Source organism: Hemitrygon akajei, chromosome 22 (genome assembly GCF_048418815.1).
Source record: "Hemitrygon akajei chromosome 22, sHemAka1.3, whole genome shotgun sequence".
In the NCBI taxonomy this organism is placed as follows: Eukaryota; Metazoa; Chordata; class Chondrichthyes; order Myliobatiformes; family Dasyatidae; genus Hemitrygon; species Hemitrygon akajei.
This window is the reverse complement of record NC_133145.1, coordinates 57385663-57401333: the sequence shown is the minus strand read 5'-3', so window position 1 is coordinate 57401333 and position 15671 is coordinate 57385663. Positions and strand designations below refer to the sequence as shown.

Sequence of the window (15671 nt, the reverse complement as noted above, 5' to 3'; positions counted from 1 at the left end):
CATTGGACCTCTGTGAACTACTCATCAATTTTATTGGTCTACTGTTACGAGGCAAAATGTTTACGAGGCGGCATGAAAAAAAAATGCATTAGCCGCTCCGGATTATTGGCCGCAAAGTTCAAAGCTGTTCAAAATGTGGGAAAAAAGTAGCGGCTTAAAATCCGGAATCTACGGTAATCGGAACACAGCATTAGGACCTTTTCAGAGACAAGGCAAGTCAAAAGGAAATAACTGAAACTAAATGCTAGTTTAAAGAGCCCAAGGTTCAAAGAGGAAGGAAAAGCTGGGGATGCCAAAAACAAATATAACTATCACATCACACTTGTTAGAACAGATAATATCTGCAAAGAAAAAGATTTCTGTTGGAACCGAAGATGTTTGGACTTATATACTAACTGCAATAATCAAAGGCTCTGCTATAATTGAAGTACATTTAAGGTTTAGAACCTGGCTTGTTACTCTGAATTAAGGAAGCAGAAGAAACTGGCCACTGTTACATGTGCTGTGAACAGAAGTTTTCAAATAAAGTATCTAACTTCCTACCTTTGGGGATGATTGGATAGTTTTCGATTTCTTTGGATGTGGTGGACCAGCCAAACTAGAAGAGACTGTTGCTGCCTTTGATGGCTCATCGGAGGTAAACTGATGTTTGAATTTTTCTAACTGGCTTGATTGTAGACTAGCCGGTGGGACCGCAGCTAGGACAGAACTTTGATTTTGCTCTTTAAACGAGACACTGGAGTCATCAGAACACTTCGGTGGGAGAGCTAGCTCAGGAACATCAGGCTCTTCTGTACCATGACTTGGTTTTATTGATGGCTCTGATCTGATCTCTTCAGCTGGCAATTTCTTTCCACCTTCTTTCCTTTGGCAAGTGTCTTCAACCTCCGGACTTGGTTTTTCCGTCAAGTTTTTTTGCTCTGCAAGTACTTCCACAGTTCCATTTGAGTTAATTTCTGTGATCAACCCATTGGTGCCAGATTCATCCATAGACTGAGCTACAGATACATCAACGGCCTCAGTCAACACAGTGTTGGGTTTATTCACTGGCCGCTCGTCAGATACGGTTGCCAAATCTGCAAGCTCAGTTTGTCCATCCACAATGGATTTCTTCAGAACATACCTTCATATAAGGATAAAACAGATTTAAAATCCAATCACATATACAGGAATGGTCATCACATGAATGGCTTATTTCATGATATATTCTCTGAATTAACTAATGTTGCAGGGAAAAGAGAGGCATTTTTCAAAAAGCTGGACATTAAGACATTTGAAGCAGCTCTACTCAGCCAAGAAGTATTTATTTAAAAATACAACTGCTCAAATAAAGCGGTATTATTTAACATTAACACACATACTCAAGATATGTACTAAGTGATTAATGGATTTGTGGCTAAATTTGCCGATGATACAAATAAAGGTGGAGGAGCGGGTAGTGTTGAGGAAACAGAGAGCCTACAGAGAGACTTGGATAGTTTAGGAGAATGGGCAAAGAAGTGGCAAATGAAAAACAATGTTGGAAAATGCATGGTCATGCACTTTGGTGGAAGAAATAAACGGGCAGACTATTATTTAGATAGGGAGAGAATTCAAAATGCAGATGCAAAGGACTGGATCCAGTTTGAGTCGGTGGTGCAGAAGGCGAATGCAATGTTGGCGTTCATTTCTAGAGGTATAGAATATAAGAGAAGGGATGTGATGGTGAGGCTCTATAAGGCACTCATGAGACCACATGGAGTGTTGTGTGCAGTTCTGGGCTCCTTATTTTACAAAGGATATAGTGACATTGGAGCGGATTCAGAGAAGATTCACAAGAATAATTTCAGGAATGAAAGGGTTACCGTATGAGGAACCGTATCTGGCAGCATTTGGGCTGTATTCCCTGGAGTTCAGGAGAATGAGGGGGATCTCACAGAAACATTCCGAATGCTAAAAGATCTGAACAGATTAGATATGGCAAAGTTATTTCCCATGGTATGGGAGTCCAGGACAAGAGGGCACAACTTCAGTTTTGAAGGATGTCCATTTAGAACAGAGATGAGGAGAAATTACTTTAGTCAGAGGGTGGTAATTTGTTGCTATGAGCGTCTGTAGAGGCCGAGTCTTTGGGTGTATTTAAAGCAGAGATAGATAGGTTCTTGATTAGCCAGGGTATCAAATGGTCTGGGAAGAAGGCAGGGAAGTGGGGATGACTGGAAGAATTGGATCAGCCTATGACTGAATGGCAGAGCAGGCTCGATGGGCCAAATGGCCTACTTCTACTCCTATATCTTATGGTCTTATAATTAAACTCTGTTAATAAAAGTGAGGCAGTTACTGATGCCCAAAAGAAATCAAGAGATTCTGCAGATGCTAGAATCCAGAGTCACAAACACAAAATGCTGGAGGAACTCAGTAGGTCAGACAGCATCTATAAAAGGGAATAAAAAGTCGACATTTTGGGGTGAGACTCCTCATCAGGACTGTTTTTTGAAAGTTATTTTAAAAAAACTACTCAAACAGAACATGTCTCTACCGCAGAATTTCCCCCATTAAATTCAATTAGCCACCAGTGGCTCAATGCAATTACAGCCCCCAAATTAAAAGGTTGTCAGATGAACGCCTCAATCACTCAGCACAAAATCTACACTGAATCATCGGTGTAATTCTGATGAAATGATATGTGGCCAGAGGTTCTGGAATGAAATCTTAAGCTTGGGTTTTAAAATCCTTCAGACACTGCTCAATGAGTTCTCTCAACATGCTGACCAGCATTCCTAATGTAACCGACATTGTGAAAAATAGATCAACAGGCTATTCTGCACAATGCTATTTGTGGCATCTTCCTATGTTTAAAATTAAAGCCATGCTTCCCCAAAAATAACAATCACTGCAGTCACCAATTCAAAGTAGCTGATAAGTTTCTATAAAAAAATTCTTTTCATCGTTTCCACTTAATGCACACCAGGGACACAACTCTTTCAATGACCTCAAATGAGCGTCAGAAAGAAAGGTGCTGCAGTAATGAATAAACACAAAATAAAGATGTTGCAAAACTCTCCAAACACGATGGGATGTGTTTAAGTGGAAGATTAGCGAACATTGCTTGTTAAAGAATGTCGGAAAAACCAAGAATGCTTACAATCGGAACAAGAGTCTCAACCATTATGTACAACGCTCGATCAGTCACTGTCTCCCAGATAGATCATGAGACTATATATTTCACTTCTTTTATCTTTTACATTTGTTTTTCATTTTGAATGTGATTCTGGAACTGTTGGAGCTTGCGATTTGCAGTTTGGGTGCTTCAGCGCCCTGCAGTCTCTGAGGGGATTCCGGGAGGCAGAGGTAGCGTGTGCGAACCTCATGGTGAGAAGACTGCAGACCAATGTTTGACTCCATTTCACTGATTAAGGCAACGAAGGAGATTGAAACTCCAGCTGCCTGCCCTTTTATCACTTGTGGGATCGCTCTGCTACGGAGAGGGGAGATTGCTCTGCTACAGAGATGGAGAATGGTGTCCAGGTTTTCTGCATTTGTGGACAATTTCTCAGTGTTATAGTTTTTTTGTATTCTGTGTTTTTCACCTGATCTTTCTCATTCTTTTGTGTGCGGGGGAGGGGGATATGGGGATCAATGTGCCTGTTCCATTTTTGTTAATTTTCTGTGTGGGGAGGAAGGATTTGGGGGTTGATGATCATGCTGCCGTTTTTGGTTTTCTGGTTGTATGGAGAAGAAGAATATCAAAGTTGTTTTCCTTGATAATAAATGAACCTTTGAACCACTGACTGCACGGACTATTTATAACGTTCTTTCTGGAGTGGACTGTTGATGTCTTCTGCAGCTGCTTCATCGGACCACCGGAAGAGCTTATCAACATGTAGTCCAACAATGCTCAAGAACACAACGACACTGGCTTGAGCATGAATGAGAAAATGAGCTTTGATTGTCATACGTACATTGAAAAACACAGTGAAATGTGCCATTTGCATCAATGACCAACTCAGTCCGAGGATATGCTGGGGCAGCCCGTGAGTGCTGTCATGCTTCCAGCACCAACATAGTACATAACCTATTAATACTAACTTGTAGGTCTTTGGAATGTGGGAGAAAACTGGAGCACCCAGAGGAAACCTACTCAGACATAAAAACAACATACAAACTCCTTCCAGACAGTGGTTGAATCGAACTAGTCGCTGGTGCTGTAAGAGTTACATTAACTGCTACTGTATCATGCCATCCGAATGACAACAGATTGCCCCTGGGTGCTCCAGTCACCACCCAAGCCCCAAAGATGTGGCATGGATGTTCTATAGATTCACAGTATCCTAACTGGTTGCATCACAGCCTGGTATGGAAACACCAATGCCCAGGAATGGAAAGGCTACAGAAAGTGGCAGATACAACTCATTCCATCGCAGGCAAAGCCCTTCCCACCACTGAACACATCTACAAGCAGTGCTGCCACAGGAAAGCAGCATCCATCAAAGTCCCCACCATCCAGGTCATGTTACTACTATTGGGAAGGACATACAGCAGCTTCAGGTCCCACATCACCAGGTTCAGGAACAGTAGTTACCCCACAACTATCAGGCTTCTGAACCATTGTGGATAACTTCACTCTCCTCAACTCTGAACTGATTCCATAACCTAAAGACTCGCTTTCAAGGACTCTACAATGTATGCCCCGAGTATTATTTTTTAATTTACACATATTGCCTTCTTTTGCACATTGGTTATTTGTCAGTCTTTGTGTATAGTTTTTCATTAAATCTATTTTATTTATTTATTTTCCTGTGAATGCCTGCAAGAAAATGAATCTCAAAACAGCATATGGTTGGTTGGTTGGTATCCGTCTGTCTCAGAGGACAATGGGAGATGATGATCATCATCACAAGCCTGGGCAGAAGGTATGGAGATCCTGAGATGCCCAGTCATCAAGATCGCCTTCTCAGCTTCACCAGTGTAGTCTAAAGGAAAGCTTATGAAGCAATACATTAGGCACCAGCTGGGCTGCAGTAGCTATTGGAAGGATGTTCAATAACATCCTGCTGCCTGAGGGGCTCCACTCCGGATTTGCTGTCTGGGTTTCCCACGTCTCTCCTGAGGCTGCCCACAAAGCAGTATGGCTATTTACCCATAGCAGGGGATCTGGTTCACAACCAACAGGGCGTGTCCACACATCAATGGGCCTGCGTGCTACATGTGCAGGAGCCAGACCTCCTCACTGTCCTCTGTTGTTTAGCCTGAGTCTGAAAGGAGTTCAGTTTCCGTGTGTTGCCAGTGAGGAGGCACCACATGAGGTTTGCTTCTGAGAAGGCCTCGTACTGGCAGGGAGAGACTTAACACATTCACCTCTCCTTTTTGCAAGACTGCTAGCCAGCAGTGGAAGTTGGAAGTGAGAGCGTCAAGCACGACCCACTACACTACCACACCAGATGCATCACAACAACCATTTTGACACAGTATATGGTGATTTGTATGTAATTTGATATACATTTACTTTGAGTTTTAGAATTTGATAAGATGTGCAGCTTGGTAGAGAGGCAGAATTTGGTGGGAGTTAATAGAAATGTGGAGATTTGTTTCCAATGTTGGGGAAGTCCAGAACGAGGGGTCACAGTTTAAGGATAAAGGGGAAGCCTTTTAGGACCGAGATGAGGAAAAACTTCTTCACACAGAGTGGTGAATCTGTGGAATTCTCTGCCATAGGAAACAGTTGAGGCCGATTCATTGGCTATATTTAAAAGGAAGTTAGATATGGCCCTTGTGGCTAAAGGGATCGGGGGTATGGAGAGAAAGCAGGTACAGGGTTCTGAGTTGGATGATCAGCCATGATCATACTGAATGGCGGTGCAGGCTCAAAGGGCCGAATGGCCTACTCCTGCACCTATTTTCTATGTTTCTAGTATGGGTATATGATGACTGGTGCAGATCTGGTGGGCTGAATGACCCATTTCCTTGCTCTGTGACTCGAAGTCCCATTGGTTAATGCCTTCTTGCAGCATAGTCTATGTGCATTGCTGGGATCATCCTCGTGAACTTTCTCTGAACTACTTTCAATGAAATGGTATCTTTCCTTAAATAAGGAGGCCCCAACTGTTCACAGTACTTTAAGAGTGATGTCATTAGTTCCATCTGGCGTAACAGAAATATTTTCCTGGTTTAATATTTCAAGGCGGTTGGAGTAAGGACTGACATTCAATTAGCCTTCCTATTATATGCTGCACTTAGTGTGCTAACTTTCGATGTTTCATGCAAAATGACCCCCAACATAGTTTGTACTGTAATTTTCTGCAAATTTTCTCATATTCTAAAAATATAGTGCTTTTGTTCTTCCTTTCAAAATGATCAGTTCCAAACTTTTTGCTCACTGACTTAAGCAATCACTCAGCATTGAGGCTTAATTAGGCCCCAAGAAGAGATTTCTCCAAAGTGTTTCTATACCCTTTAAAATCCACCTTTCCACTTATTTTTAACTATCATAAGCACAAGAGATGCTGCAGATGTTGGAAATCTTGAGAAACACACACAAAATGCTGGAGAAACTCGGCAGGTCCGGCAGCATCCACAGGGAGGAATAACGAGTAGATGTTTTAGGCCAAGACTCATCACTTGACGAATGGTTTTGAGCCCAAAATGTCAACTGTTTATTCCTCTCCATAGATGCTGCCTCATCTGCTGAGTTATATTTACTATCACATATTTGCTTCCTTCTACCAAGTCATTAAAGTGTATACTAAGCCTATAAAAAGTATTCACACCCCTTGGAAGTTTTCATGTTTTATTGTTTGACAACATTGAATCACAAATTTGGTTTTATTAACATTGATCAAAGAAGTCAGAAAAGACATGTGTGAAAGTGAAAACACATTCCCACAAATTGGTCTAAGTTTATTACAATTATTAAACACAAAATAAGTCAGTATTTAGTAGATGCACCTTTAGCAGCAATTACACCTTTGAGTCTGTGTGGATAGCTCTCTATCAGCTTTGCACATCTGGACACTGCAATTCTTCCACATTCTTCTTTACGAAACTGCTCAAGCTCTGTCAAATAGCAAGGGGATCGTGAGTGAACAGCCCTTTTCAAGTCCAGCCACAAATACTCAATTGGATTGAAGTCTGGACTCTTACTTGGTCACTCCAGGACATTAACTTTGTTGTTTTTAAGCCATTCTTGTGCAGCTTTGGCTTTAAGCGTGGGGCCTTTGTCTTGCTGGAAAACAAATCTCCCAGGTCTCAGTTCTCTTGCAGACTGCATCAGTCTTCCAGGGCCTGCTGCAGTTAAGCATCCCCACAGCATGAAGCAGCCACCACTGTGCTTCATGGTAGGGGTGGTGTGTTTTTGATAATGTGTGGTGTTTGGCTTACCTAGCATTTAGACTGGTGACCAAAAAGCTCAATTTTGGTTTCACCAGACCATAAAACCTTCTTCCAGCTGACTTCAGAGTCTCCCACATACCTTCATATGAGATTTTTTCAATAGTGGCTTTCTCTTTGCCACTCTCCCATAAAGCTGCGACTGGTGAAGCACCCGAACAACAGTTCTTGTATGCAAAGTCTCTTCCATCTCAGCCACTGAAGCTTGTAACTCCTCCAGAGTTGTCCTAGGTCTCATGGTGGCCTCCCTCACTAGTCCCCTTCTTTTCTGGATGGCCTGCTCTAGGCAGATTTACAGCTGTGCCATATTCTTTCCATTTCTTGATGTTGGACTTGACTGTACTCCAAGGGATATTCAGCGACTTGGATACAAGAAAGTTTCCATCTCCTGACTTGAGCATTTCAATAACCTCTTTTTGGAGTTGCTTGGGGTGTTCTTTTGTCTTCATAGTGTAGTTTTTGCCAGGATACTGACTCACCAGCAGTCAGGACATTCCAGATACAGGTTTATTTTCACTACAATCAATTGAAACACCTTGACTGCACATGGGCGATCTCCATTTAACTAATCACATGACTACTAAAACCAATTGGCTGCACCAGTGATGATTTGGTGTGTCACATTAAAGGGGATGAATATGAATACAATCAATTATTTTGCATTTTATATTTTCAACTAATTTAGATCACTTTGTAGAGATCTGTTTTCACTTTGACATAAGAGACATTTTTCTGTTGATCAGTGTCAAAAAAGGCTAAATTAAATCCACTGTGATTCAATGTTGTAAAACAATAAAACATGTAAACTTCCAAGGGAGCTGAACACTTTTTATCGGCATTGCATATTGCAAACCAGTACCATCTTGTAGTACTCTGACAGTCACTGACTGCCAGCCTGTAAATAAACCTTTTGACCCTACTTGGTGTTTCCAGCCAGTCAATCAGTCTATCTCTGCCGATATACTGCCTCCAACACTGCAGCCTCTTGCAACTTAACCTTCTGTCAAGTCTGAATGCATTCTTGGGCTCGCCAATCCACTATAGTCGCTATTTTCTTGAAAACGAATAAACTTGACATGAACTTGACATAAGCTTTTATATTTCTTATTGTAACTTGTAGTCAATTGCACTGTACTGCTGCCACAAAACAACAAACTGCACAACATATGTCAGTATTAATGAACCCAATTCTGATTCTTTAGTGATGGCAAAAGTATTTAATTCCTCCCTGCATTATTTTAATGGTTCATTCATGAGCATTAGAGAAACAAAGTTGTTCATCACACTGTCTCTCCAAGCACACTTTTAGTCCACATCGTTTCCACCGACGTGGGGTTTTTAACATGTTGTTTGTGACTGAAATGACAAGCACAGCAGTTGATCACTTCATCAATGATCTTCTTTGAAGGCAAGCTTGGTTAAATTTGAGAAGTTTCTTCATGTGCAGAGATTCAGGAAACTTTAAGAAATGCTAGTAAAAAAAAAAGGAAAATAAAGCATTGGACTGTCAAACAAGAACTAATGATGAGGTCTATTTAGGTAAGATGCATTATGTTTTATCAAGATGGGGGCATTTTGGGAATACCAAGATACCAAGGAATGAAAGAGGCATTATAGCTTAAGGATATTTCCTGAGTAAAGTTCACAAGTACCGAAGAGAGCACAATATGAAGAGCCGAGGAAGGTAATGATGAAAAAAAAGCAGATTTTCAGTGTCTTTACAGCTCAAGTTTCTCTTCCAGCTGAGATGGCTTCCAACCCCACAGCATATGAACCAACCAAGCAATTATAACACAAATTATATCAGCAATTTTGTACACGTAAGAGGAAAAAAAGTAAAGAAAAGGCAAAAAAATAAAAGTTTCAGAACACTTGTCTTATTCACTTTATAAGAATTAAGGCTGGAATATAAATTATGGTGTGCACCCTAATTCAGTGACAATATTCAAGAGCCAAAACAGACTGAATGACTGAAATATAATAAAAACAAGACCAAACTGCAGTGGTGTCAGTTTATTAATACCTGTAAATGAAGCAGTTTTAATCAGAAATGAGTGAAAACATATCTAGGCAGCAAAAAAAAAAAGCCCAGCAAACTGCAGAACCTAGTTGATCAACGGAAACAATTGATATATTATTACAAGAAACACAACTCAGGCTGCATAGGACAGAGATAAACAATACATATACTGAAGTTCTTGCTTACAAAACAGAGTTCAAATCTTCATCTGCGAAGGAAAGAGACTAATAAATAGATACCTGCACCCAACTACAAGAACTGACTGAATAACATAAAAATACAGAGAATTTAAAACTTGGCTGAATGAAAAAAAGTGGTCAACTTGTTGAGGGCGGACAAGAATGAAACCTTGTGAAGAAAAACGTATCATTCCTGTGGAATACATGATAGAATTGTCAACACCCTGCAGCAAAACTTGGAGTTTGATTTCTTTCCAAGACATATAACGCAACCTTTTTGAGAAAGCTTACACTTATATTAAATGTAAGTTTACATTAAGGGGCACTGCATACGCAGGATTCTTAGCACTGTCAAGGATCCCTCCCATCCGTTCCATGATCTCTTTGACCGCCGACCATCAGTCAGAAGGTACTGTAGAATTAGGACTCCAGGCCATAAGACTACTGAACTCCCTGCCACCATCCAGGTCTAGTCACTTATAAAGCGCCAGTAGCATTAAAGTATTTACTTTTTGACTTGTGTCGCAAATGCACCTTATGTCTAAATGTCAATCTTCTGAAATATATTTTATTATTTGTTAACTTATTTGTGGTGATATTACTATGTTTTACGTGTCAGTTACATGTACTGTATTTTGCACCTTGGTCTGCAGTAACGTTGCTTTGTTTAGCAGTATACATGTATATGGTTGAATGACAATAAATTTGAACTTGAACTTATTAGAAATCACACAAAAGATCATCTATATTTTGATATTTCAAAAATATATTTTAGTCATACATACATATATAACATAATATATATAATTATTATATATATTTATAACAAACTCATTAGCCACTATTGGGCCCCGCTCATTACTGCGAACATCTAATCAGCCAATCATGTGGCAGCAACTTAATGCATAAAAGCATGTAGACATGGTCAAGAGGTTCAGTTGTTGTTCATACAAAAACATTTGAATGGGGAAGAAATGTGATTTAAGTGGCTTTGATCATGGGATGATTGATGGTGCCAGAAGGGTAGTTTGAGTATCTCAGAAACTGCTGATCTCCTGGGATTTTCACACACAACAGAGAATGATGCGAAAACAGAATAACATCCAGTGAGCAGCAGTTCTGTGGGTAAAAATGCCTTGTTAATGAGAAAGACCAGAGGAGAATGCCCAGACTGGTGCAAGCTGACAGAAAGACAACAGGAACTCAAATAACTACAGGTTACAACTGTGGTGGGCAGAAGAGCATCTCTGAATGGGCAACATGTTGAGCCTTGAAATAGATGGGCTATAGCAGCAGAAGACAACACTGGGTTCCACTCCATTACCTAATAAAATGGTCACTGAATGTACAAATCAATGTATGTGCACCCATCTAGTCCCAATTTCCTGAGTTCAGCCCATATCCCACTCAGCCCTACCCCTTCATGTACCTATCCAAATGCTTCTGAAATGATCTAGTTATTCCTGCCTCAACCTACTTCACTATTCACCAGCCTCTGCATGAAAAAGTTGAACTCCAAGTCCCTTTTAAATTTGTCCCCTCTCACCCTAAATCTATGTCCCCTAGTTTTGGACTCCTCCACCTGGGGAAAAGTCTGCTACCAGCTATCTTATCTATGCCTCTCCTAATTTGTAATCCTTCTGTAACGTCACACCCTAATTCTCCTACGTTTCAAGGAATCAAAATTCATCCTGGTGAATCTCTCCCTATAACTCAGGCCCTCTTGTCCTGGCAACATCATTGGAAATCTTTTTTGCACTCATTTCAGTTTAACAATGTATTTCCTATAACAGATGACAAAATCTGTACACAGTACTCCAAGTGTGGGCTCGCCAATGACTTGTACAACTGTACCATAACGTCCCGTCTCCTGACTGATGAAGGCTAGTGTGCTAAATAGTTTTCACCATCCTGTCTACCTGTCACACCACTATCAACAAACTCTGTTCTTGTACATCTAGGTCTCTTCCATTACACTCCCTAGTGCCCTGCCATTCATGGTAAAAGTCTTATGCTGGTTTGACTTTCCAAAATGAATTACCTCCCACCTCCCTATATTGAGATTCATTTGACACTCCTCAGTCCACTTACCTAACTGATCAAGATCCCCTTGTATTCTACCATAACCTTTTTCACTATCAGCACTTAACTTTCAAATCATTCACATCAAAATTATTTATATAAAAAAGATAATTTATATAGATAACAAATAACAAGGGTCCCAACACCAACCTCCATGACATTGGCCTCCATTCCAAGAAATACCCTTTAACCACTAGCCTCTGCTTTCTACCTCCAAATCAACTTTGAATCGACCTAACTAGGTCTACCTGGATTTCATGAGACCTAACCAAGCTACGATGCAGGAACCTTGTCAAAAGCATTGCTAAATCTAAATAGACAACATCCATTATCCTACTCTTATCTACCTTTTCGGTTACCTCTTCAAAAAAAAACTTTAAAAGGTTTGTCAAACACAAATTTCCACACAGAAAGCCATGCCTACTCCTCAATTCAATAAGATCTCTTACCCTGAAAGATTGGACAATCTGCTGAAATCATTGCTGTAAACACGACTACAAAATTTTATTTGTTGTCGCACATCAATTATAAATGTCCATTGACGTGCTGACATTTCAGAGTTATATTACTGGTTACACAACTCAGTGATCAAATACTATTTTTGCAATTTATACAAATTAATTCAATTAATCTAGTAATTTGAAGTCTATCCCTTGGGAAAAAATAAACTGACTGAATAAATCTCAATAGAACGAGATAGCCTGCCTGATTCATCACTAATTCACATCAGTTTATCTGGTGACCTTGTAACAAAAGTGCCAGGAAGCATGTGCAGTCATATAATGTGCCTCTCACCACTTTTGATATAACCTGTGGAATAAATGCACGCATTCCGGCTCCCACACATCATGAGATTAAACTTTTTTTAAACTTTTTTTTATGATATTTGATTTGGTTTGTGTTAGAAATCAAAAGATATCATTACTAGTTCAGAAATTACATTCAACTATGAAAATTATAGCAGAAAGCAAATTTGATGCTTTCAAGAGCTTGTACTGAACATTTAATTGCATTCCACCTGCCATCTGAAGTGTATAATCCTTTCCAAGACTGTCAACTATCAGGGTTTTTCCTTAATACATACCATATGATGATATGAAACAGCAAAATGAGGATTACGCAAAAACATATGTAGTCAATTACTACTTTTCAGAATAGGTTAGTTTACTTGAAGCACATCATGAAAACAAGTTTCATTTAGGAGCACGCCTTGCTTCCCCACACTTTATTGACTGAGACAGCACTGGCCTTCACTAGATGCATACCATTTCACTTATAAACACACTTTGCTACTAGCTACACAACATCTTCGAGTAATCAAAATATTTTTGGATTTTTTTATTCTTTATTGCATGCCATTACTCAACACAGTTACCCTTGGGTTGTACAAAAATCTAACTGCTCATATCGAGTTTTTTTAAAAGATAATATGGGTCATCACCTGCCCCTACACCTCTTCTCTCAGTACCATTCAGGCCCCCAAACAGTCCTTCCAGGTGAGGTGACACTTCACCTGCAAGTCTGCTGGTGTCAGCTACTGTATCTGGTGCTCCCAGTGTGGCCTCCTATGTATCAGTGAGACCTGACCTAGACTGGGAGACCACTTTGTCAAGCACCTTTGCTCCGCCTGACAAAAAAAGTGGGCTCTCCCAGTGGCCATTTCAATTCTACTCTCTATCCCCATTCCAGCACGTCAGCCCATGGCCTCCTCCACTGCCACAATGAGGCCACACTTGGGTTGAAGGAGCAACACCTGATATTCCATCTGGGTAGCTTCTAGCCTGATGGCATGAACAGCAATTTCATGCCCCCCCTCCCCACCACTTCACCATTCCTGTTTCTCTCTCTGACCTCACCTCCTTACCTGTCCATCACCTCCCTCTGGTGCTCCTCTCCCTTCCCTTTCTTCCATGATTTTCTATCCTCTATCACTCCCCCTCCTCCATAACTTTATCTCTTTCACCAATGAACTTCCCAGCTCTTTACTTCACCCCCCCCTTCTGATTTCACCTATCACCTGCCACCTTGTACTTCTTCCTCCCCTCCCCACACCTTCTTACTCTGACTTCTCTTCCCTTCCAGTCCTGATGAAGAGTCTCAGCCCGAAACGTTGACTGTTTACTCTTTTCAAGAGATGCTGCCTGGCCTGCTGAATTCCTCCAGCATTTTGTGTGTGTTAATATGGGTCATGCCATTTCAGGAATTGAATATGTAACCAATAATTTATTTTTTAAATCAACTATCTTGTTAACTTTGCTTACTACAGTGCAATTAAATTTCACCCAGTAGCTGCTCAAAAATAATCCTTATAAACAGAGTTAGTTAGAGCATTTTAATACTAGTTAGAAAACTGTAAGTTTCATAGAACTACACTTCAAAAGCACTTCACAGACTCATATAAATCATTACTTTGCCTGGCTGTAATTCTGGAAGCTATTAAATGGGGAAAATGGTAAATGTAAACACAGAACACTACAGCACAGTACAGGCCCTTCGGCCCACAATGTTGTTCCGACCTTTTAACCAACTCCAAGATCAATCTAATGCTTCCCTCCCGCATACCAATCCATTTTTTATTATAAACAAACAGCACAATTTCAAAGTTCACCATCGCAGCCCATTGACTACCACCTTTCATATAGGCTCTCTACTAACACAAACTGCCGGGAACCAGCACATTTACCCGAAAGCAGAGGGGGAAAAAAAATAACAGAATCAGAATGGTGACTCATTTAAGGATGTCTGCCTGAAATACTGTTCTCTTTTCAAGCAAACTTGCTAGGCGTTTGAAGTATTTTCTCATCTTCAGACCTGAGAGATGTAGATTGAATGCAGATAGATGCTGAGTTTGAACTGGCATTGTGGGCTGAAGGGCCTAGTCCATTGCTATACTTCTCTATGTACTTCACAGCCTGGTAAGGAAACACCAATGCCTTGAACGGAAAATCCTACAAAAAGTAGAGGATACGGCCCAGTCCATCATAGGTCAAGCCCTCCCCACCACAAGCACATCTACACAAAACATTATAGCAGGAAAGCAGCATCCATCATCCAGAACCCCAAACACCCAGGACATAGAAACATAGAAAACCTACAGCACAATACAGGCCCTTCGGTCCACAAAGCTGTGCCGAACATGTACTTACTTTAGAAATTACCTCGGGTTACCAAATAGCCCTCTATTTTTCTGAGCTCCATGTACTTATCCAGGAGTCTCTTAAGAGACCCTATCGTATCCATCTCCACCACCACTGCCAGCAGTCCATTCCACGCACTCACCACTCTCTGCATAAAAAAATTACCTCTGACATCTCCTTTGTACCTACTCCCCAGCACCTTAAGACCATTTCAGCCCCAGGAAAAAGCCTCTGACTATCCACATGACCAATGACTCTCATCATTTTATACACCTCTATCAAGTCACCTCTCATCCTCCACTGCTCCAAGGAGAAAAGACCAAGTTCACTCAACCTATTCTCATAAGGCATGCTCCCCGATCCAGGCAACACCCTTGTAAATCTCCTCTGCACCCTTTCTATAGTTTCCACATCCTTCCTGTAGTGAGGTGACCAGAACTGAGCACAGTACTCCAAGTGGGGTCTGATCAGGGTCCTATATAGCTGTAATATTACCCATGTGCTCTCTTGTCACTGCTGCCATCAGGAAGAAGGTACAGAAGCGTCTGGACTCGTGCCACCTGATTTAGAAACAGTTATTACCAACAATCAGGCTCCTGAACCAAAAGGGATAACTTAACCCACTCCAGCATTGAAATGCTCCCACCATCTATAGACTCACTTTTAAGGACTCTTCACCAGATGTTCTTGGTATTTATTTTTTCTTTCTTTCTTTTTGTATTTGCACAGTTTGGTGTCATTTGCTCGTTGGATGAATGCCCAAGCTAGTGCCGTATTTCATTCTGGTTATTATTCTATTATTGGATTTATTGAGCATGCCCGCAAGAAATGAATCTCTGGATTGTATATGGGACCTATATATACCTTAATCATAAATTTACTTTGAAC

At 40.7% G+C, this 15671-nt stretch overlaps 1 protein-coding gene across 2 annotated transcripts in view; it reads right to left on the bottom strand.

Annotated features, from left to right (window-relative positions):
- aspscr1 (ASPSCR1 tether for SLC2A4, UBX domain containing) overlaps nt 1-15671 on the bottom strand; it is a 290192-nt gene that overhangs the window by 184403 nt on the left and 90118 nt on the right. For both annotated transcript variants that reach the window (XR_012095994.1, XM_073026315.1), the window contains exon 7: nt 544-1123. Coding sequence is in view for 1 of the 2 variants with exons in the window: in XM_073026315.1 (XP_072882416.1) it covers nt 544-1123 (580 nt within the window). In the remaining variant the exon portion in view is untranslated. The remainder of the gene's footprint in view (nt 1-543; nt 1124-15671) is intronic.